A 24,933-nucleotide genomic window follows, 5' to 3' on the forward strand; every position below is an offset into this window, starting at 1 on the left:
ATAAGCAATAGCCATTGACTTATCCTAGACCATTGTGTTCTCCAGACTGTCAGTAACAGTTCATCTTCTCTGTTCTGACTTCAGTATTTGAGTTCAAATAACAGTTGTTTTAGTTAACAGTGATTCAACAATATTTGCGTATTACTATAGCATAGCCAACTAATCATGGCCGAAGTAAAGAGCCTATAAAATTCAGAGTGACAATAGCCAAGAAAGCACTTGTGAAAGAGGATTTTGTTAACATTTTATATATATTTAAGTGTTAAGAAGTCTTTTCTGAGTATGGAAGTGGTGTTTGGACAGTAATCAGTTCAGACAGTAAAGTAAGAGAAGCTTTTGAAATAGGGTGCTACAAAAGAATGTTGAAAATGTAATGGGTAGACCACATACCAAATAAGGAGGCAGTGAATCACAATCTGGAGAAAAGAAATTTATGGCACAACTTGACTAAAATAAGGGATCGGTTGATGGGACACATTCTGAAGTGTCAAGGCATTGTCAGTCTTGTAATGTAGAGAAGCGTGGTTGGAAGGGTGGGAATAAAAATTATATAGGGAGACAAAAGGATAAATACAGCAAGTAGGCTCAAGTGGATGTAGATAATAGTATTTATTTGGTGGTGAAGAACCTTGGATAGGATTGGGTATTGTGCAGAGCTCCATTGAAGCACCTCCGGACAGAAGACGACCACACCAGTAGATGTACAGAGCGCCTCCTTGGGTCATCAGCCTCAGTTAATAATGAACAGTAAGTATTGACAGCTCTTGCCGCAGTGTCAACTGTTGGAAAGGATCTTAGAGACTAGAAGTAAAAATCCCCAGTTGTCTTCGGCTGCCTTCCACTGAACCCCTATGTTATGTCACTCCTTTAACAGTTGTTTTAACTCCCACTTCTGTGTACCATTCTAACTTTGCTGAATATGCAAAGGAACTGTCTGGTCTCGTATTGTTTTTCCTGAGAAACTTTTAAGGGGACCATACCCTGCCTACCGGTATGTAACCCATGTTAATTTAGGCAAGTATTTGACCCATTTATGAAAAAACTATTTGGTGCAGGAACTTAATATTTTTACTGTATGTTACATGATGCTAATAAACTGCACTAAAATCTACTTTATCCATTTTATAGTTTTTAAGAAATACTTTTTTAAACTTATTAACAAAAAATATTTAACTTCCTGGCAGATTAAAACTGTGTGCCGGACCGAGACTCGAACTCGGGACCTTTGCGTTTCACGGGCAAGAGCACTTGGAAGGTCAGGATGAGCCAAGTCCCCGAAAATAGGTTTAATTGCTGTAATAACAGCAGCAGGAAAAGAATGCTGGTGAGAATAAGATTCTCCAGTTGCCTGAGCCCTATTGTATTTGCACCACGAATTTTCTCCTGATGGACACAATCCATGACATGGCTTATGATCAGTAGAGGACTTATAGAAGAATATGGCCCAGACATCTCTCTTCATTGCCTCCAGATTTTCTTTATTCCTCCTAATTGCCTGCCCATAGTACACCTGCAAGTTTTCTATTTCAGTTTTAGTTAACCGACCCTGTCCGGTCAACAATTTTCCATCTTCTAATTTTTTCCCTCTCATATCAACAGTTTTCTCAGCCTCGTTCCCAAACGTTTTTCAACATGGCCTGCACATTCTATTTTGCTAATAATGGCGTCTTCATATGGCTTGTAGTTCAACACATTGTTGTATGCCTTACTGTCACCATAGCCCAAATATTTGATGTACCGTACACCACTTGTTTCTACGGAGCGATATTTGTTGTACACCATGAACTTCCATACCACCACTTGTTCCTCTGAAATTATCCACACAGTTGTGTTCTTTATGTTCATTGACTTTACAACATTTGCAATATTTAGACATCTCCACGTCTAACACTTTACCAGTGTCTACACTCGTGCCAGTCACTACTCCATTCAGAGTAGTGTGTCCTATTTTATGCCAACGTCCATCAAGTACAACTGCAATATCCGAACATCAATCATTTTCTTCCAATGCTTCCCTAGCAGCCAGTTTCATGCTTTCCTCACTGACCTCACATATAGCTTTCTCTAAGATTGCAGTCAGTTTTTCAAATTTATCTGGTGGTTGATGTAAGCTCATCACTGAACAAAATGTTCTCCCTACAGCCATGCCCTTGCCAATGGATCGTAAGGCATAAGCTAATCTAGTATTGATTTCATAAGGTCCACTTGCATCTGGTTTTGAAGAACTCATAAATGAAATCACAGCTGAGAATTTAGTGCAAATTAAATCCAAAGCAATTGCTAGGCCTTTTCTCCTACTGGCACTCTCACAATTTTTCACACTCTGTGACTCATCACACTGTCTACATTGTACAGATTTAGAAATTACATCTGATAATATTCTCAAATTTATAATAATGTTACTGCACCCCTTGTAACTTACAGTAAATTTGTTGTAACTCTCTTGAAATGGTGAGAGCTTCTTTTATGGTGCACTTGTTGAAAAATTACAATTAGAAACATCATTACCAGGTGACATAACCTCTTGTACGGAAAGCTTTCTAAACTTGTTTCCTCTAAATTGTCATTTCTTGAAAATGCCTTTACCTTTTGTCATCTTCAATAAACACAACAAAACAAGGACTGCAAACTTAAGTATAACAACTACTTGCAATCATACTTGAACAAAACTAACTGCGTGTTTGAATGCGTGTTGTTTACAAACAGCAGAAACAAAAGAATACAGACTGTTGCATTCCAAGGATAGCCAACACACTCGGGAGTATTAAAAAAAAAAAAAAAAAAAGGGGGGGGTGGGCGGGGGGGATATAACGATCTAAAATATATGCAGAAAAGTGGGTGGCAGAAAAGTGAGCGTGGCACATAAACACTCGTGGTAGGAAAATGCTCTTTAAATGCTCAAAAAAAATTTTTTTCAGCAAAATCCTTTTCAGAGTACTTTAATAAAATCTTAATCTATCGAAATATGATGAAAATAGATTTTTTTCGACCTGAACCACAGTGTGGTCCCCTTAAGGGCTCGGTACTCTCAGGGTGGGGGGTACTGGAAACCTGTGGTCCAGTCACTCTGTCCCGTACGGGTATGTATGGGAAACGGTCGCCCTCTTGCAGGTGACGCAGACGACCTACTGCTGCGGCCACCGTTCCGGCCGGCACCACGGACGGCCCCACCGGATGATGCGGACCAGGTGGTGCCGGCTAGCCCCCGGCCGGCGCGCGACGCCACAGTGCCGTTCTGCTATGGCGGGCGCCTTCCCGCCTCCATCTACTACGCGACGGGGGCTCGTGTGACGAGGCCGCAGTGCGTTGCTGGCCTGGTGCTGCCCGATATCCTAAACGACGTGGCGGGAGCTTCCCCGTCACCCCCGGCCCCGGACGCGGAATCTGAGTCGGAACCGGACGTCGAGACTGACGCGGAAGCTCCGGAGCTGGGCGTGGGGCGTGACGTCGTCACGGGCATTCTGTACGACATTGTGAGTGAGGGAGGCTGTCTTTGTCTTTAATCTTCTTAGAAAGTGTCTGTCTTTCTCTTAAATGACATTGTTTTTCACTTTTGACTATGTTTTTGTTGTGCTGTTCCAAACTCGGCATATGTGCCATTATCAAACCTCCACAATAATGTAATGCAGTGTACTAAGGAAAGCACAATAGAAGGACCACAGTACGTGAAACAAATTTGCAGCTTGTTAACATTCACATACGTACAAGACTCGATATAGTATTACGGTTTAGCTAGAGATTAAAAATACATTCTCTCGGGGCTGTGCCGCCTGTGATCAGTCAGTGTAGCATGATGCGTAGCACGATGCGTAGATTTATTTAGGTTTATTTAGATTCAGGTTGAAGTCAGTCACTACGTTTCTTTTTTTGTCAGAAATCACCTTACTGTGCACTGATAATCCACAATCTGGATCATCCACAACTGATAGTTGGGAGAACGTGTAATTGCTACAGCTGTATTTGCTTGTTGTTCTCTGCTTAGTGTGGCAAATGCAATTGTGTGACTAGCACCGGCTGCAGACTGCTTTGGGTGGTGCTTCTGCACTATTTACCTCATTCTTGCCTCAGCTGTTCTATGCAGTTCTGTTTCCAGTAGTCCGCAGCTCGTGGTCGTGCGGTAGCGTTCTCGCTTCCCGTTCCCGGGTTCGATTCCCGGTGGGGTCAGGGGTTTTCTCTGCCTCGTGATGACTGGGTGTTGTGTGATGGCCTTAGGTTAGTCACGTTTAAGTAGTTCCAAGTCCTAGGGGACTGATGACCATAGATGTTAAGTCCCATAGTGCTCAGAGCCATTTTTTGTTTCCAGTAGTAGTTCTGTTTCCTGTAATACAGCTGCAGTACAGATACAACTCATCTGTCTGCTGTGGGAATCGAGAGAGAGAGAGAGAGAGAGAGAAAGTAATGAAGTGAGCAGTATGCACCCCCATGGTTGGCCCCCTGTACCCGATGGCAGGGGTATCTCAGTAAGGGTGCCACAGCAACATGGGGCCGAGTGTGCGCCTTCCTCCACAGATCCGCCTGCTGCTCGGAGGATCTACACACTTGCACAGGCTGGCAACAGAGCGGTGTGTGGCCGACAGGCTGTCAGAGAAACCGTGAGAAACCTACTTTTGTTTGTAGTAGTTTGAGAAGTTTTAGAAAAGTAAGGGCTGTTTCACCATTACTTAAAAATAAATCAATAGCAAAATGATTCTTAAAATTGTTTGACACAGCTTGCACGGAAGACAGTTTGTCGAAAAATACCGCATCGACCTGCCTAAAATTGTTGTTTTAATACTCTGCAGTTAGGTTTGACGTGGTGGTCACTGTCTGGCAGAACTTGGGTACAGTACTTACAAAAAGAGCATACAGTTTACTAAGGGAAAGGACATAATACAGTCTAAAATTACAGTTGTGACACTGTCTTCTTTTTGTTGCCCACAGAGATAGAAGCAACCCAGGCAGCAAGCAACACTTCTGAATAAGATACTGACTGAGTACGAATTCTAATGTTTATATCGTTTTGTAACGTCACTTTTATAGTAGGGACTGTCTGTAGTGCCACGAAAATTGACAATAACTGTAAAATGACATCACATTTTCATTATTTAGTTTCCTAAGGATCCTGCGAGGTACGAAACGGTACTTCACAGGACAGTTTATTTATGATTCTTTTGTGATCTACAGACATTTACTGAATGTCATTTTCCTTGAATAATAAAAAATTGGTATTAAATACCAGAAGTCCTGAAGTTTTGCAGAAAGACATTGTATATCTACCCAACAAAGCAGGGTTTTGTTCACTATACTTTCATCCGAATCTGCAAATGCAATGTTTCTGTTATTTAACGTACCAAATTACGAACCACAACTGTAGCTGAAAGGAAAACCACACAGGTGTGATGATAAATTATCTAAAGCAACAAAACTGTTTCACAACATAGAATAAATAAATTTCACAATTCTTGCTATATCCGAGCCACAGACGGCAAGAATCTGCAACGTTCATTTTTACAGCAAAAGTAATTACATTCACAAAATCATTCTTATATTAGAAAGTCTAATGAAATATAAGAGTGGACGAATCATTGGGCTCGGGATGTGTCCTGTCGACTGACTTCTTCTTTTAATCGAGTCGAATTACAAATTTATTTTTTCCTCCAATCTCTATTTGGTACGTCCTCGTCAGTTATCCGGTCTACGCTCTTAACCTGAGGGATTCTTCTGCAGCACCACGTGTTGAAGGCATTTATTCTCTTTTTGTCAGAACTGTCGATCGTACACGTTTTATTTCTTTTTCGAGGCTACACGCCGTAAAAATATGTTCGGTATTAACAAATTTCACATTTTCTTATTTTATACCTATTGCGAGTCTGAATTTTATATCCCCTCTGCTTCAGCCATTCTCTGTTATTTTGCTGCTCAGAGAACTGATAGACTACTCTGTATGCAGAAATACGGTACAACTGCAGTGTTCCTAACAATTCCCCATTTCCTAAAGTCGTTTATAGAAAACGAGGTTTCTGTCGGCATAACTTGTAACGGTACATTTTTCTGAGCAGGTGAGACAGTCCACCAGTGGTCAGAGCTCGCACCAGTCACCGAGACGAGACGACACGGCAATGGAGGTGGAGGAACTCGCAGAGACAGAGGAGCGACCAACGGAACCGGAAGATAGGACAACGGATCCGGAAGATCGGCCAGCGGAACCGGAAGAGCAGCCGACGGAACCGGAAGAGCAACCGTCGGAACCGGAGGAGGGACCTGCGGAGGCAGAGGAGGGACCTGCGGAGGCAGAGGAGGGACCTGCGGAGGCAGAGGAGGGACCTGCGGAGGCGGAGGCGGGACCAGTGGAGGCGGAGGCAGCGGCAGCGGCGGAGGAGGGACCGGCGGAGGCAGAAGCAGAGGACCCGGTGCCCCTCTCACCGTCATTGGCAGCTGGTGCTGAGGGTGCAAGTGCAGTACCTGAGGAAGAGCCTGCCAGTGTAATCCCGTCCGAGAAGGAAGATCGGCAGCAAGAAACTAAGACTGAGACCGAGGAGGGAGTGGCACAGAATAATGCCGAGGAGGTTGTGCGAGGCGTGGCTGAAGAGGATTCCACAGGTATGCCAGACTGTTCAGTTTTAGTGGCTACCAGTAGGCTAGTATTATAAAGGCTTTTCTTAGTTATTAGTAAAACTCTCTCGTGAGGCACGGGCTGCTTAGACGCGATAGGAACGCTGCACAATTACCAGTGGTCCTTGTAAGCCTAGTGTCGATTAGATATTATGTAAAGTGTTAACATTTGTTCAACATCGTATTGATCCTGAACAGTGGCATTTGCACCGAGAACCTCCTCCCCCCTTTTTTATTTATTTTTAATTAATTAATATCCTTATCCCTCGGTCGCAATTCACAGACAGGGGGAGGGGGGGGGGTGATGTGTGCGAGGCGAGGTTTCTGTGCTGCCTGCATACAGTGGTGTAAGTGAAGGCCTCGAGAATCACACCCTGTAGCCATTCACTCAAGTGGGCCATTGTTTAGAAGTAATTGACAAAAATGAATTTATTGTAACCCCCTAGATAACCAAGAGTCTTGAAACTATTGCTAATTTGTAAAATGTCACTGTAGTTCAGCAGTTAAGTTATTTGGCTGGTGTGATGAAGGTTGTGTGATTATGTGCTGTTGGGTGCCAAGCAATGATTGAATTATTTTTTCCTCTATAATGAAGCAACTGTCATTATTTTTATTCATTTAATCAGTTCAAATATAATTTTGTTATTTCTAATCTTTTGCCTGTTTATTTGCTTTCATTGTTTCTTCCTTCATTCTTCTTCCATTTGGAACTTTGCCATGAGATGTTAATCATTTTTATGTATTTACTTGAATTTAATTTCTTCCTTTTCATCACATTATGTTTTTGCCATGTTATTGCAATCGGTACTGCTATTATTCATTTTGCTCGAATTTCATTTATTCTTTTTATGGAACTTTCTTACATTTAGTCTCCATCTGCATTATTTTATTTTTGACTCTGTTGCACAGCCAACACAAGTAGGTTATTTTGTCTTTAATTGTTTAACTGTTAAGTCAGTATTTTCTAATGTGTATACAACTACAATAGATAAATGAAAATAATTGTGATCACAGGGGCAGAGATTCCAAATGCGCAGAGTGACATTCGTTGTAGACATCGAAAACTTTCTTTTCGAACATTTGTAAGAACTATTCCTTTGGAGTTGCAACCGTTCACCTAACGCATTTTTTATTTGCGACGACACACCATTTTCTGACCGTACTGCGACTTACGGCAGGTGCGGAAGTTCCCGACGCCGTTCCCGAGGGAGAGAACGCGGCATCGCGGTCGCCGAGGCCCCGCGAGGAAGTGGAGCGGTCCCCGCGCGACAGCCCGGTGGAGACGGCGGCGCCGACCTCTGCCGGCGAGGAAAGTACACTGACTGCGGAGAGCGGCGAGACGGGTGACCGGGGTGACAGCGAAATGGACGTCCGCAAGGAGGGGGACAGCCTGCGCTGCAGTGTGCCACTCGAGAAGGTGCCGCAGTTTGACGCGGCTGCGGTGGTGCAGGCAGCAGACACAGACAAGTCGGAGCTGAAAAAGTAAGCCAGAGCTGCTTTTCGTTTGCTGTGCAGCACTTCTGAAGTTGTGTGGGCTTTTGTTAAATTGAAACAATGAGAAAAGTACAGTGTGGGTTTTAGTTAATTAATTCCACTGATAGCACTTTTAATGTGGATGTTCTGGGCCTGCCACCTGATTTCTGCCCAATGATATTTCTTCCCAAGATGTTTTTTCTGAAGCTTTTGTGTTGAACTAGGGGTGCAGTTGATTTAGTTTTAGTTCCCTGTACCAAGTTATCAATGTTCTTTTCTCTTCAATTTCTGTTAGCCTTTTTTAGTAATTTTCTTTCAGTCCAAGATGTTTTCGTGACATCTTTATACTAATATTTCTATAGTTTCTAATGTTTTCTTGACAAGCTGGAGTGTGTGTGCACCTGCGTGCGCGCCCCTGCGTGCGCGCTCACACACACACACACACACACACACACACACACACACACACACACACACACACACACACACACACACACATTCTCTCTCTCTCCTTTGTGCTCCCAAATTGTGTTGGCTTGACACACAGTGCCAGGACTTCAGTTTGGCGGCTGGTGCACGTTTGGGTGGGCACTGTATTGGATGAGTTGGGCACAGGGGTAGAGGGACAGGAAAACAGGAAGGAGGACTGGGGAACTTGGAAGGACAGCAGAAGATGACCATGGGTCTTTTTGTAGGGGTATCAGACAGAAATCGTCTCATTTTGTGTCTCCACTCGAGGCACTCGTAGTCTCGGCAGAGGAAGGCATTTGGGCATTCGTGATGTGCATTCTACTGTGTGACAAAGTGGTTTCTTTTAAGTGTTTTACATCTCGGAGCTGTATTTGTTAGGGGGTAAAATGGGGAGGCTGTCTGGTGCGAGATATCCTCTAACACTAATTATCTAATACGGAGTGGACCACGTCAGTGCTGGAGCTGTTTGTGGTGTATGCAGGTTCCAGTTCCGCATGGAGCCGACGCACCGCACACCGAAGGGATTCCTGTGCGAGGTGTGTTCGACGGTGTACAAGCGCTCGTTCAGCCTGAAGCGCCACTACCTGCGCTGCCATGTCAGCGTCTGCTACCTGTCGGAGCGCGACGTCGCGAACTGCGGCATCGCCAACCCTTCCAAGGCCGGGGCACCGCTCTCCTACGCCAAGGTCAGTGCCGGAAAAGTGTGTGTGCGAACGGCTTTTTCTGTTACTGCTGCTATTGCGTGCCGGATTCCGAAATTACTTAAAAGTGAATCCCAGTATATTTCCCCCACTGTAGGCTTTGCACAGTCCCTTTCTTATATCCCTTCTCGAGTAGCACAGCACTCTGTTGTGGAAATCTGCCCTATCTCGTAAACGTATTTGTATCGAAGATGTTGCTGCCGAATTCCCACCTGTGTCAGTGATTCTGTAGCTTGTAGCACTGTTAGTTTTCTTCAAACTCCTGCCCTCTCCTCGCCCTACTGAAAAGTGGTATTTTCAAAACAATATGCAAAATACTTCAGATATAATTCTATATCCACATCTGTATTCTGTGTAGCTGTTGTGTAACGAGTGGTGCTCCAGTATCACTCGAGTTTTTCCTAGCATATAAAATGTTCAAACAACTTACGGGAATGTAGCTAGTTGACATCTTCGACAGCTACCAGTATTTTGACGTGTGAACACCCCGTCATTTTTGAGATACGAGTGCGAGAAGGGAAATTTAAACCCTCAGACAAACAAACAAAACAAACACTAGCATCACCGCAAAGACGACCTATGTAGGAAGTCATTGGTAGTGAAATTAATTACCAGTGGGTGAGCAAGTAGTCTGAACTCTGTCCCTCTGTTGTCTGACCAGGGAGAGTGGGATTTTTGGCATAACTGAAGCAAAAACCTCCCATCTTTATTTGTAAGGTCACTTGCTAATTCAATCTCAGCTGCTTCCTTACTATCCACTGTTCCAACACCTGGAAGTACAGGTCAGAATCTCTGTGTTACATTCTATAGGACGGCTGATACCAAGTCAGTGTTCTGAAACAAAAATTGTCTGCATTCATTAAAAACTAGGTGGTTTTTCTTTTTTTACATAATGCGTTTTTAGCATCAAAGTCCTATCTTTTGGCGTTTAACATCTGTTTCACACAAGCAATTACATCATAATAGTGATGAGCACCTGAAGATGAGCATGCAGGGCTCAAAGTTCATTGCTATTTTAATAAAAACTGCACATTTTTCCAGTAATTTTGTTTTTCAACTTCTAGTAAAATTTTGACAGTAAAGCTTCCAAATGTACTGTGCACTTCTTGTATCATCTGCTGTTGGAATTTTTTGGCTGTTTGTCACACTTCCACCTTTCTGAACAAATGTGTGACATCCTTCGATCCGTATGTATACTATTTGAAGTGCATAGCAAAGGGCACATTCTGTTCTACAGTATTTTAAGGTTTGTACCTGTTTTATTGTGTGTGTGTGTGTGTGTGTGTGTGTGTGTGTGTGTGTGTGTGTGTGTGTGGTGGTCGGGGAAAGGGGAGGGGGGGTGGAGTTCTGAGAGAATGACAGCTGTGGGCACTCTCTTATCTTTATCAAAGAAATTTGACGTATATTTGATTATATTCCTTTGTCAAAGAAATATAGTAGTTTAATATTGGCCTTAATTTGTTTTTGTATGACCAGTGACCTCTCTCTCTCTCTCTCTCTCTCTCTCTCTCTCTCTCTCTCCCTTTTTTTTTTAAATTATGATTCAGTATTTGTAAATTAACATTCCCATTTGTTAACAAATATGGAAGTTAAATAAAACAAGGAAAAGTTATTACTACTAGAGAGATTCGAACCAGGGACTAACGGTAATCGTCTGATTACACTGTGTGTTGATCTACTGACAAACTTACTAAGTAGCTACAATTGTTTCGTACTTTACAGTGCTCAGATGCTTGTAATTTTCGTTTTTCTGAAGAAGAATAGTGTTTTAGTAAATGAATGTCCGAGCTCTGATTTTGCTATTCTTCAGTATGAAGAAAATCTGAAAAGGCCAGTCTGTAAAATCCCGCCGCTATAGAAAATTTCATTCCTTTTTCTCTCAGATATAAAATTGGACAAGAGAAATATCAGGAAAACTGGCCAGTTATTTAAGACAGCTTTCAATGTGGACAGTGAAATTTGTTGAAATAGTGAAGTTTCACCAGCTATTGAACGGTAAATGTTAGGATGTGTGAACCTGTTGCAGGCCCCGGGCAGTGTGGAGTGCCCCGGGATGTACCGCTGCCACACGTGTGGAGACTGGTTCGACGACAGACTGACCGGCTTGCGGCCGCACCTGCTCGACCACCCACAGCCGACTGCTGCACCACCGACAGACGCAGGGAAGGGAACGAACCCCAAGCCGGATACGAACGGAGCGTGCACAGGTGCGGAAGCGCAGGGAGACCTGTCGAGTGCGGCGACAGTCCCCAGTGGTGTGGAAGTCGCGGTTCAACCCAAAGTGGAGATCGTACCCAGATTTCTGTGTCTCTATTGTGATAAGAGGTTAGTGGCACACCTTTCCCAGTAGTTCTGGCTGCAATATGGTTGCATAAAATAATTCAGAATTTATAGAAGGCACTTTTCAATTAAAAATACGGTATCGGGTTACCTCGAATGAACTGTCTTTACTAATAAATGGCTAACCTGGTTCGTGGTCCTAGTTCCATGTTGCATTCTAACAGCCAACATAAATTTGATTTTCAGTATTTTGTATAATTACTGAATTAATTTAAAACTTTAAAATGCTTCATGATCTACTCATTTAGAGGTATAATCTGTTTTTATAAGTTTATCACAATAAGTTGGGCATTACAGTTAGAAACTGTGCGTATGTCTCGAGGCAGTGTAAATCACAGGACGTGTGTTACCGCGACCACAGTCTTCCAGTATTAGAAATTGAGAGCACTTAGTGATGCCAAAAAACTTTACGTGTAATTTCAAGCAGTTTGGAAAATCTTATTTGGTGACACCATCCACAAAATGATAAATGCAAAAAATGTAAATAAACATAATACTGTTCCTGCAGTAAAACTTCAACATGACATTTTACTTTATTACTTCATTACTACAAACTTTGTTCACAACATATTTTGTGGACCATGTGCACGTATACTACTGAATGTACCTGCAAAATTTTATCACTGTGCGACACGTAGTTCAGGAGGTATGACATTTTATACTTAGGAGACCAATTATTCAAAGAATTGGAGATTTGTTGGTACATTGCTAAATTATCATCGTTGTTCATATACAATATCAGAATGTGTTCTCAGCTTTTAAATTAAAAAAATCACATTCGGCAACTAGCTAGTAGTTAATATTGTGGAATATGCCGTATCACCACTTTGTTTTCGAAAAGCAGTGTGTGTTAGCAAGTACCTGTAGGGATCGAGACAGTCGTCAATGCGTTTGTCTCGGTCGATTTGCAGATTCGGTGTCCTTAACGGATGAGATAAATAACAGACGTGTTCTGCCTCCAGGTTCGTAACGGGGCCGCTGTGCCGGCGCCACCAGAGGAGGGTGCACATCGCCCGCGAGAACGCCGTCCGCCAGAAGCTGTCGGCGGCAGCTACGCCCGCCGCGTCCGAAGCGAACGCGAGTAAAGGAGCTGTCGCGAGTAAAGGTGCCGCCGCAGGTAAAGAACCCGTCGCGGGAAAGGAAGTCGCGACGAGTAAAGAAGTTCCCGCGGGTAAAGAAGTCGCCGCGGGCGAGGCGAAACCCGGGGGCGCGGCGGAGGTCCCAGACGGGACTGCCGCCCCGGCCGCAAAGAAGGAGGCCCGTCCCCGGCAGCCGCGCCCCCACCAGTGCCCGTACTGCGCCGGGGGCGGCACCGTCTTCAAGGAGCTGGCGGCACTGGTGAGGCACTACCGGAGGCGGCACGCGGACCGCTACCACGTGTGCGCACCCTGCGCCACGCGCTTCCCGACGCGAGACGAGTTGGAGGCACACGGCGTCGAGAAGCACGGCAGGAGGCCGCGCTCGTTCCGAGCGGAGGCCAGGGCTGCTGCCAAGGTGAGTTCCACTCGGACTCTACTTTCCCTCTGGCCGCTCGGAGTGTGTAACGAACTGAAGGGAAGTTGCTACAGCTACAAAATGTGTTTTTGGTGCCGTCGCGCTCTCGGTACTCTTGTCGCGTGTCGATTGTGGAATTGTGGAGAAAGTGTTTCGAACGTGTGTCAGAAGGTGGAGTACAGTCTTTGTGTTGTTGAGCAGCGGTTCCCTCTGAAGCTCCAAAATTTAAAGATATGAGAAACAGTTTTTGTTACGTACGGTTCGTGTGGTTAAAAATTTATTGCTATATCGCTGTACTTGTATTGCCACAACTAGAACACAGTGCCTCGGTGTTAAAGGCACTTGTAACAAAAAGTCCTTGTTTTCACTTAGAACATTCTTAATAAACTATTTATTGTGTAGTTTGTCTCATTTTCTGTGGTGATGCAGTGAGCAGCATAATTCCACGGTATCGGAATACCTTCTTAATTTTTTGGATTGAAATCAGCTGTACAGGGGGCGTTCAAAAAGTTTTTCACAGTTGTCTCTAATTTTTTATTTTTTGCAGGAAGAGGTTGAAAGTTTTTTGTGAACATACTTGGAACATACATTGAGCTTACTCAATGTAGCTTCCATGAGCTGTGACACATCTGGCCCGACATTCTTTCTGTGATTTAAATGCAATTTGGTAAAATTCTGGGGATTGACTTTTACACCATCGCTTGACAGAGGAAATAAGGTCTTTCTTACTATCAAATGTTTTACTGCGCAGGTGGGCTTTCAGACGACCAAAAAGGTAAAAATCGGACAGAGCCGAGTCTGGACTGTAGGGAGGATGAGGAACAATTTTCCAACCCATTTTCCTGATTTTCTCTTGCATCGTAAAAGGGCTGTGTGGGGTTTTGGCATTGTCACGGTGTAGTCTGATAAGCTGACCCTGAAGCTGTGGTCTGTGGGTCTCGATGGCGCGTCGTAGCTTGTCCGGTGACAAACAGTAACGGTCCCAGGTAATTGTGGAGCCAGGTTCCAAAATGTCAATGAAAATGACGCCACACTGATCCCAGAAGAAGGAGGTCATCACCTTTCAGCCTGCCGTTTGTGAAAGTGTCGGTTCCTTCTTACGAGGGGAATCCGGGTTGTGCCACTCCACGGGTTGGGTTTTGCTCTCAGTTGTTTCATTCTGGGTAATGATGCCGTCAAAACACTTTTTCCACTCTTCAGTAAAGGTCTTTGTGAGACCCTCACACACGTTCTTCCTCATCATTTTTCATTTCTCTCGTCAATTATCTAGGCACCCGACGTGCACAGATTTTTCTGTACCCTAGTGACTGTACCAGTGATACCACACTACCCAATGACAAATGAGTCATTTCAGCAAGCTGTCGTGTTATCACACATCTGTCATTTTGGATTATTTGACCGGCGGTCTCCTTATTCACATCACTCACTGCCGTCGACAGTCTACCACACCATTGATTGTCCAGTAGAGAGAAATCACCTTCTTGAAACCTCTGCAACCACTGCCAGATACTACTGCGATCCACTGTGTCCTCCCCATAAACAGGGAGCAACTTCCTGTGAATCGATGTGGGTGTCATCACCGGTCTCGAAGAGGAACTCCGTCACCGACCATTGTCGTAACCTGACATCTACTTCACGGTTCGTTATGGCTCACTTGTCAATAAAAGAACATACTTTTATATGCCAACTTACAGCTAAATGTTCCAAGTATGTTGACATAAAATTTCATTCTCCTCCTGCAAAAAATAAAAAAAAAATTAGAGACAACTGTGCAAAACTGTTTGAACGCCCTTTGTACACAACAGGGATACATTGTTTTTCATTCTCCTGACAAAAGTGAAATTTGGCACCTAGAAATTTTTCCATTTACTTTCTTCACGTAGACATGTCCTAAAGGTGACCTCTTAGAAGGAAATCTCAGGTTTTCTCAGTGTGATCGATTAATTGTGTGGATCTGAGTTTTCAGCCAAGTTGCCGATTTCATTTAGGGTGTATACCGGAACTGACAATCTGGTTAAACATCTATAATCACGCTGTACTTCTGTCGCTTGTCTCCCTCCTGCAGTTTTTCTAATAAGATTTGTCTCGATCGTACACTCTTCGCGTCACGTGAGTGTAGTGCTGTGGCCGTAGCTGACCTGTGCTGTGGGGATCCGGCACGAGTGCTGTGGATCTTTAACATTTTCATTCAGAGCACAGGTTCAAACGAATCTTTCTCTTTAGTGTTGCCACGTGTCATATAAATGCTATGGCGGGATAACAACACATTCTGAAATTACAGCCATTTCTTTTTATTTTCACTCTGCAGAGGAGTGTAAGCTAATGTTTCAACATAGAATGGTGTGTAGCATCAAGATTTCAGAAATGAAACCATTTCTGGAGCAATGATAACAGTGATAAGTGTCAGTGGCATGAGTGGTGTTCTGCTTCCCTTAGACTTTAAACATGATTTCCATATGGCAGGTGTTTCTGTGATGTCCCACCAGACTCTGTGCCCGAGAGTGTAGTGCCTCACGATGTGCGGACAACTGAAGGGATACAGTGTGAGATGCGTTTCTCATCCGGCGGTAATCTTGTTCGGAACTGTCAGAGGTGAGCAACGAACTGCCACAAATAGCACAGTTTTTGAAAGGTATTAAGTGAAGTAGACTGATGACTATATGCTTTTATCTACTCTCTGACTCTGCTTTCTATAGGCAGTACACATTTATTGAAATTTGCTGGTTTTGCCTCTGAAAATTTGTAATACCATCACGTATGTGATGTTTGTAGATAATATTCGTGCAATAATTATTTTCACAACAGTCGGTACGTTTTTTTACTCTCGAGCCGGAAGGAAGCGGGCAAAACGTAGGCATTGTCTTTATTTTTGAAGTTAATAACAGTCCCTCCCAGTTTTATGTCATGAGGGAGTGATATGTAAGAACAACCTCCATTTTACAGGTCAATAGCATGTTCTTGGAGATATGCTGCAAACATCCCCTCCAGCTAGGGAGTGAGTGAGGGAACAGACTGTCTTTAGTGTGCAGGCACAGGAGACGACATTATCTGTATGTCTGTCATCACAATCTTCTCTGTATAAATTGTGATTGGGAAGAACATTTTGTTTATTTCTGATTCTTCCTTATAGTATAATCAAACAGTGGGAAATCATGGACAGAATAACAACAGTATGAAAGGTTAGATGCTACTCACCACGTGGAGGTGTCTAACGGCAGATACTTATACAATGAAAACAACTGCTAGATATCATTCAGCTATTGGACTGAGTCCTCATCAGACATAGAAAACAATACTCTCTCTCTCTCTCTCTCTCTCTCTCTCTCTCATTTTCACACACACACACACACACACACACTCTCTCTCTCTCTCTCTCTCTCTCTCTCTCTCTCTCTCTCTCTCTCTCTCTCTCTCTCTGTAGCTGTATTTCAAGGAATCGATCTGGAGCAAAACAGAGCTGTAAATGTGTTGGCAATAGTATATCATTATTCTGGGATTTGTCTTAATTTCTCTGTTAAACGTAACTAATGTTGTATGAAAATGTATGTAGATAGGGATCATGGACACCTTTTTTGAAGAAGGAAAAGGAAAGGATTTGATAACTGTAGTTTGTCGCATTGACGACGAGGCCAATAACTGAAAGTGGGACACGAGCCCACATTAAGGAAGTATGGGAAAGAAAATCACCTGTGTCCTTTCTAAAGGGGGCTGTCCTGGCATTCAGTTTGAGCAACTTAGGAAAGCCGTATGTCTGGATCATTAGATGCTGTTTCGAACCACTACTACTGTCCCAGGCAAGAGCTGGAAGTCTTACTGGCTTGCACTCCCACTCAGAAATCTTAACATCACATTTTACTGTTCACATTGCTGATTGTCTTGTACAGTACATGGGGACCTTTTTAAAAATTGCCATACTTTTACACACCATTCATGTAATTCTTCAGAAGTAAATTGAGAACTGTGAGTATATGGGAGGAGGACAGAATTGAAACATTTGAGATGTGATATTATATAAATATGTTGAAAATTAGGAGCTTGTCTGCAGAATCTGTGAGGAAAGGAAGATTTCAAAACATTGACGTAAAGAATGGGCGTCAAACAGAAAATTGCACTTTATTATGGCAGGTCAAGTACTTTTATCAGATGCTGCACTGCACCTCAGACTGACACAGATACGTGATGTTATTTTTCAACTTAGTCACCAAGTCTTTGTAAACAGTGGACAGAATGTTGTACTAAACGTTCAGTTTCTCGACGATAGAAACCTGCTCCGCAGTCTTACAGCCGTTTGAGAACTGCCGTGTGAATGTCCCCGTCGTTCGAAAATCTATTTCTGCCCAGACATTATTGCAGATTGCTGAAAGTATGGAAACTGAATGTTAGGAGATCTGGATTTCCCAGTCAGTGTCACCCCACATCTGTGTTCCTCGGTCAAATTGTTGACACTGTTTCACTACTGTTGGATGCAACATTGCATATGGTTCAAATACCACCAGAATTTCACAGTCAATCTTGTGCACAGTTCAAATATTTTGCTCACATACATTGGAGTACATTCCGAATCACCGCACCATTACAGTCGCACATTGTGATGCACCTACCACAGTAGAACTGTGGTGCGGAATGTGCACTCTCTTCTGGCAATGTGCCACTCTTGGGCAGTGGTCTTAGTGTGTGATGGTGTGGAAACTTATTTGCTGAAGTCTTCGCGTAATTACTGCTGTTTATCTGTTGCTGCTTCTGTCAAACTAAAGATTGCTATGTTAATTATGTTTACTTATGTTTTTCATGTTTGTGCTAAGATGATGTGTTGGTGCAAAGAATGTATCTACTTTTCAATTAAAGCAATAATTACTATATGTTATTTCAAAAATATTCAAATTAAAGATGAATTTAAAGTTTCATTTTATGTGTGGGGAGGTACATTTTTAGAGATTTGCAAAAATTTAGAACAGACATGAAAAACCTATAGTTAAGATGTGCTTACTCGTTTTCTCAGGACAGAGACTACAATTTAAACGAGGCTCAGGGTCTGGCACTCAGTTTATTAAGATTTCGCCAGTGGTCACATCTACCGGAACTGGAAAACGTCGAGAAAATGTGCATTCGGCAGAGTATCAGTGTGCCCTGAAAAATGGGGCATTGCCATCCCCGGGAGAACAACACGGGAATAAATAATTGTGCGACTATGACATTACTTCACAGTTTGGTGAGAGTCCGGGCAGCAAATACACACGACGCAGCTTCCGGCTTTGGGAGGAAGCAGCTGGGTCAATATTCAGAATGTTGTGCATAAAATGGACTCAACAGATCAGCAGAACATCAGAATGCGCACCATAAAATATAGTTAACACACATGAATTACAACATTGCTACACTAGTTGATGTGCAATGGAAAAAATTCCTTATTTTGCTTTCATTACTGTGATTTTTACTGCGAAGCCACTCTCAAATTGACGTTTTGCGTAATGCATCAAAATAGATGTACTTATGTTAGTTTTTTAACACTAACCCAATCAGATTAATTAATGTAGCTGTGTGGCAGAAGTACTAGCAATCAAATAATAGTAAAGAAGCATAACAAAGGGAGAAAATGTTAGTAGTTTTCATTTAGGCCTAATTTTGCAATTCTCAATATGAGTAGTAATGTAAACAGTCCTTATCACTTGCCGTTGACAGATTACCCGAGCAGTGTCGTGCAAAACAGTCTGTAACAGTGACAGCAGACTGTACTGATATTGTGTACGCTTTTGTTGAGACAGTTTTCTGAATCTGATGACTGCAGTATCAACTACCAATCTACATTTTGCCTACATTTACTTGTGTTTTACGGTAGAATAAACGAAAGCCTGCTGACAGTGCTGTAACGTCACCAAAATGTGTACAGAGAAAAATGAGGAACTGGGTTTTGCTCAAAGAGGACTCCCCGATACCTATCTGTTTCCCGAGCAAGCACAAACGCGTGTAGTGAGTTGCACAGAGAGAAACTCCTCGAGGCGAATATTGCTGTAGCGTTACAGGGAGGTGCTGACACGATCCGACCCGGCCCGGCCCGCGCGAAGGTGTCACCGCCGGGTACGGTGGTGTAAGAGAATGTTGCGTACAGGTCCCGAGGATCCCGCCGGCGGTGCCCGCCAACACGTGCGCCGCCTGTGCCAAGACGTTCTCCACCGCGCCGAACCTGACGCGCCACGTGCGGGTGGCGCACCCAGGTGCGGAGCTGCCGCGGCCGCGGCCCGGCGGAGAGGGCGCGGCGCCGCCGCAGTCGAGCTCTCCGGGGGGTGGCGGCGCGGCGACGGCGCGCCTGTCGTCCGCCGGCGGCAGCTCGGCCACGAGCCGCAGCCAGAGCCCCGTAGCCACGGTGACTGCTGCACGGCTTTTGTCGACAGCTCACAGCCTCTGTCTGCTTGTCGCACTGCTTCCGATTGCCGAGCACTCGTTCGCATTTCCCACACCGCCGTGGGTCGGTCGTCGCTGCTGACGTAAAAGTCTGCCTCGACTGCACCTCTCTAGTTGTACCGCAGCCAATTTCCGACTGACGAGTCTTTTGTGGGGTGTCTGAAGAGCTCACTTTCACTGCCGAATCTCCCGACGAAACGAGGAAATCCGTTATAGTGCAGTTTATTTTACCGACAACTGTGCAGTTTGTTATCGTAATTAATAGCAAAAACTGAAACTTCAGAAGAATTGAATAATAGACAAAAATGTTCAAGCAAATGCGGATCTACAAATGAGCCATTAGCACGATAATTGCACGTGTTTAAAGACTGCCGCCGTCTTCTTGTCAAATCGTTACCTTAGTACAAATGTAGTTGGAATGTAAACCTTTTGATACAGCTCCCGTGTAGCTGGGCTCGACTCTCTCGAGGCCTAACTTAAGGAGGCCTTTGCAATTTACTATACGCTCACACCCGAGTGTTCCATTTGTCATCTTCAGTTTTGTTGCAATACTCCACATTTGTCTACAGTGAGATGCAGATTCCTTCATATGCTCGTGCTGCTCTGGTTCCTCAACTGTATCAGTGTGAATAATGTACACTTTGCTTTTGAAATCTGGACTAGACTATACAATTTATTGCTCCAGTGCTTCAACTGCATCATTGTGAATGACTGGATGGAATGGTCTATATTTCAGGTACATTTCTACTACAGCAATATTTCGTACTGAATTCAGCGATGTCTATGATGGCTCAGCAACGCATATTCACTCTTATTCCGTGAATGGCTCGTTTGCAGACCCGTGTTTACTAGAATATTTTTCCTCCTGTTATTGCTGATTACTTTCTTTAGGCAGTTGTGAACAGTGGCAATATGTTTTGCAAACTCCGTAATGCAGTACAGCTTCTGGTTCTTTTATTGTACTACCATCATCTGGTAGCCGTACATTGTAATTGGAACACGCGTCATAAATACAACTGCAATGACAAAAATAAAATGTAAATGAGAACAGCAGTACACTTAGTACTTCGAAACTCGAACAAATATACCGTACTCAATACAAATATGGAAACACAGGAATGCAGCAATTCCTTTGTTTCCATTTTTGTAATATGTAAGGCGTATTTATTAAGTTTTGTGCAATATATTGTTCTTCTCGTTTACAGTTTATTTTTGGCATTGTAGTTATATTTGTGCCAACGGCCTTGCCGCATTGGTAACCATTTCCCGTCAGATCCCTGAAGTTAAGTGCTGTCGGGCTGGGCTAACACTCAGATGGGTGACCATGAGAGAGAGAGAGAGAGAGAGAGAGAGAGAGAGAGAGAGAGAAGGAATGAAAAGATGTATCAAGAAACAAGTAAACAACCACTACATGAAACAAGAACAGTTTCTACAAGCAGACTGATGGACAGACAGAGAACAATGAGAAAATGTCTCAAAAAGGAACAAGAAGGCAAGACACTGGAGGTGAGGCAACGGAACTGTGGTTCACTTGAGTGCAGCTGGTCTGGAAGGGAGAGGGAATGCCACAAAGTCAGTGGGGGAGAAGTGCAAAATGTGGAAATTTCTCTCACACCACACTTGGGCAACCACAGAGGATTAATGGGTGGTGGTAGCAGAGGTAGTGACGACGACAATGACGGTGATGATGACAAAAAAGGACACGAGCAAAGTGTTAAAGAAATAAGATCATTACAATATCCAGTATATAAAAATAACATCGGCATACTTCATTTAAAAAAATCATATAGTAACATAACTCAAGAAATATGCAATATTAGAAGCCTTTCCGCTATAAAGAATACATTGAAAGGATCTGCATTATGAAAAATTACAAGCAGTTCTAGTAAACAGTATGTTTATGCATCTACTCCACATTGGGAAGAATTATCGCCTTGCAGGCATATGAATACTTTCTGATTGATTTTTACCTTTCCCAACCGATAACAACGTTTTTAATACTGAAATATATAGATTTTACGACTGTTTTTTATTAAAGATCTTTGGGCTTAATTTCGCACTGTGCGTTCATTGTGAAACGCATCGCGACACTTGCTAACGTGAGCAGTAGTCTGTCTGTAATTTTTTGTACGTGAGGTTGTTTCACTGTATTTCCCATAATCAACTGATTTTAAGTAATCAGTGTTTCATTATAAACCAAATATGAATGTATTGGTTCTAGATAGTTGGATGTCGTTTTGACCCTATTTCATCTATTTTTCACTTGTGTACTACCTTAAGATACCGAGCAGACTCGTAAATTTGAAATCTGCTGTGGTACAGTAAAGGATGTGCAGTTGAGGTGGAATTTTGCTGCTGAGCACTTAGTTTTGTTTGGGCACGCTTCAGGGGCCTTGCGAGACAGGCACCGAGCTGCATTTTGTTGTCGATGTAATGTGTTTTCAGTTCCAAATTCCCTGTTTCACTTCTGTATGCCAGTTTCTTTTGTACAATAGTCTGAATTTATTTCATTTTACTTTCTTTCTTACAGTAGTCTCCTGGCAGTCTGTGCGTCATAAAATTTAATATGTCCACTGAACAAAATGGTTTGCATGTCTTTTTTTTAAGTTGTTGGTAAATTTCCAATAATTCCCAGTCTAATTAGCTCGTACATAAAATTTGAGCTGTGCAGCTGAATGTCACTGGCTTCTCGCACTTATATTTTGGCCGAGTACTGTGGGAATTGGTGCTACTCATTGCTCTTAACGAAATATTATCCGCCTCGCCATTCTGCTCGTATCGACATTATTCGGTATCTGTGGGATAGTGACTCGTTCTTTTTTGGTACGGTATGCGTTGAACCTTCACATCTTGTATATGCTGGCAACTGACATCAGCATTCGTGTACAGTATAAATATTTAAAATTTGTTTTAAAATCATCAACACTTCTGATTTGGTATAATTCAGATGTTCAGTCGGTTTCACAAAAGCACATATAGTGTGCAGATGTGCTCGATCTGAGCTCTTGTAAACGACTGCCAGAGTTAAATGACAGAACGTACGAGACTTGGAAGCAGCAGCAAGTACTTTCGGTGATAAGATTTGTTTGTTCCCCAATCGATACTGTGCAACCCACGATTATGTGGAAGGCTCACTTTTTTCCCCCTCTCGATTCACGAGTTATTTATTTTTGTGGCTCTCTTTTCGATTATTAACTTATTGCCTATCACTAACATAACTAATAAAGATGTTGTTGTGCATAATTGTAGAGATATAAACAGTACCATTATGCACATCATCCTGAAACCCAGGTCTCAAAAATAAATAATTAGCAAATTGAGCGATGTAAAAAGTGTATTTTTCCGTGTTTTCCAGTTACTACTTGGTATCGTTTGTGAATGTTCTAAGTTGTCAGTATCTCTCGGTCATTCTTCTAGTTGACGGACATTGTGTTACCACCTCAACCCACCACTTCCGATACGGTACGGTCGAGCGTCATTTGTGCACGACGCACTGGCACAGCTTAATGTGAGAACTTGTACAATCACAGACTGATCACTATCGACTTCCGATGTTAACAAATTGTGGGATTCGAGTTTACAGTTGGTGTAACTCGTTTAGTAGATGCTGTAGCTGCACCCATAAGGTCCTCAGCCTGTCTCTCAAACTCCTCTCACTTTAGTGCATGCTAATTTGCTTGGTGTATTTTGTGAAAAGTTCTGTTTATGTTTTTGGTGACTCACTCTGTGATTACAACATAACATCACATGAGATGATGCCCATAATAGATCAAAACCAATAATGTGAAATGTTTACTTTGTGAAGTAGACTGAACAGATGTTCAGATGTTTGTCAGTTAATCTTTGGTTTACTGTGGTGTTCATTTTGGCTTTCAACATCTGCAGATAGGGAGAAAGTACACTTGGCCACGGATGTTGGTAACTGTGAAAGTTTCGAGATATCAAAAAGCGAAGAACATAAAACAGTTTTTGTCGCTGTATTGTCATAGTACTTGATATGAAACTTCGCAAGTTCTCATTTTTTTGCTAACTGTTCATTTTTTTTGATTGTGTGGGTATGCAGCTGCATTAAATTTATTGAAAAAAGAAAGTCTTTTCTTGTCTCAGAATATTTTTATTTCAAATATATATTTAGTTTTATTAGCAGTTAGCTCATTTCACCATCCCCCCCTCCCTCCTTCCTCCCCCAACCCTTGGGCATCATCGAGATATATCGCACGAAAGAACCTGTCAGAAGAGGTGGTATCATAAATGCACAGATGGGAGCTTCTGTATTAAGAACAAAGACATTGACCACATCTCTTATTTTTAATTCTAGAGATTTAAAGATGTATTTCAATGTTTAACTTGTCACGCCTCGGTCTGACCTGCGAGTTGTTAACAATTACTGTAATCCAGGCTGCTGGGAGGCTTTGTGTGACAGAGATTTGGAGATCAATTCCAGATTTGACTGTTCCATGAGATCAGGGTCATCTGTGGTGTCTTCATCTAAATCTACATCTACACGGTTACTCTGCTATTTGCAATAAAGTGCCAGGCAGCCTTCATCACGCTATGGAGCAACTCGGGTGGCAGTGAGGAGAATTTCGATGATCGACGTTCTCAAAGTTGAGAGAAGCTGGTATCAAATCGCAACAAGGGGAACCAAAACAGATCAAATCACAAAATAGAACTAAATGTGCACACATGTTGAACTTTTCGTGTCCTACATATGGAAGCTCACCTCTTCTTCATTTGATTTCATTTGCTGGGAATATACGACACCTTTACATGTCGAGTAACATCGGCCAGCAAAACCTTATAGAACAAGAGATAGTAACAAGAATTTGAGCTGGGTGAAGATGTCTAGGAGCTATGCACATCATCATAAGATTGAAGTTACTATCTAGGTTGGCAAAAATAAAAATATGTGAGACCATGACAAGCCAATAGTGTGCTATGCAAGTGAGATGTGGACCATGACAAAGAAAACAGAGAAAAAAACTCATCACTTTTGAAAATAAAGTACTGAGAAAAATATATGGACCAGTGAAAGAAAGTGAACAGTGGAGGATAAGGAAAACCAGAGGACTCAGACAGGTATACACACTGCCTGACGTCATAGCGAGTGTGAAAATTAAGAGACTAAGATGGGACTGACGTGTGAGGAGGAGAGGGGTAATAAAGGCTGGAATGGATGGAGGAGCTGGAGGAGAGAGACCACTGGGATGGCCGAGAATGAGATAGAAGGATAATGTCGTGGGAGACGTACTGATACTGGGTCTGGGAGATGAAGATGCAGATGACAGGAAAGGGTGGAAGGCTGGACTGAGTGAGGCCAATGACCGGCTGCAGTTTGTGTGGCCATTGTAAGTAAGTAAGTAAGTAAGTAAGTATTTACATGTTGAGTACAAGGTATGGTCTTCTACAGAGTTATCATGAAGTCCATTAAACATTTTAAAAAATTGTTATACGTAAATGGCTA

The 24,933-nt window shown here is 42.8% G+C and overlaps 1 protein-coding gene across 1 annotated transcript in view; it reads left to right on the plus strand.

The window, feature by feature from the left end:
• LOC124720215 overlaps window positions 1–24,933 on the plus strand; it is a 364,115-nt gene that overhangs the window by 146,488 nt on the left and 192,694 nt on the right. The window contains exons 4-9 of the mRNA XM_047245536.1: window positions 3,112–3,473; window positions 6,039–6,579; window positions 7,770–8,073; window positions 9,017–9,221; window positions 11,263–11,561; window positions 12,539–13,070. Coding sequence (XP_047101492.1) covers window positions 3,112–3,473; window positions 6,039–6,579; window positions 7,770–8,073; window positions 9,017–9,221; window positions 11,263–11,561; window positions 12,539–13,070 — 2,243 coding nt within the window. The remainder of the gene's footprint in view (window positions 1–3,111; window positions 3,474–6,038; window positions 6,580–7,769; window positions 8,074–9,016; window positions 9,222–11,262; window positions 11,562–12,538; window positions 13,071–24,933) is intronic.

The sequence above is a fragment of the Schistocerca piceifrons genome, chromosome 11, assembly GCF_021461385.2.
Source record: "Schistocerca piceifrons isolate TAMUIC-IGC-003096 chromosome 11, iqSchPice1.1, whole genome shotgun sequence".
In the NCBI taxonomy this organism is placed as follows: domain Eukaryota; kingdom Metazoa; phylum Arthropoda; class Insecta; order Orthoptera; family Acrididae; genus Schistocerca; species Schistocerca piceifrons.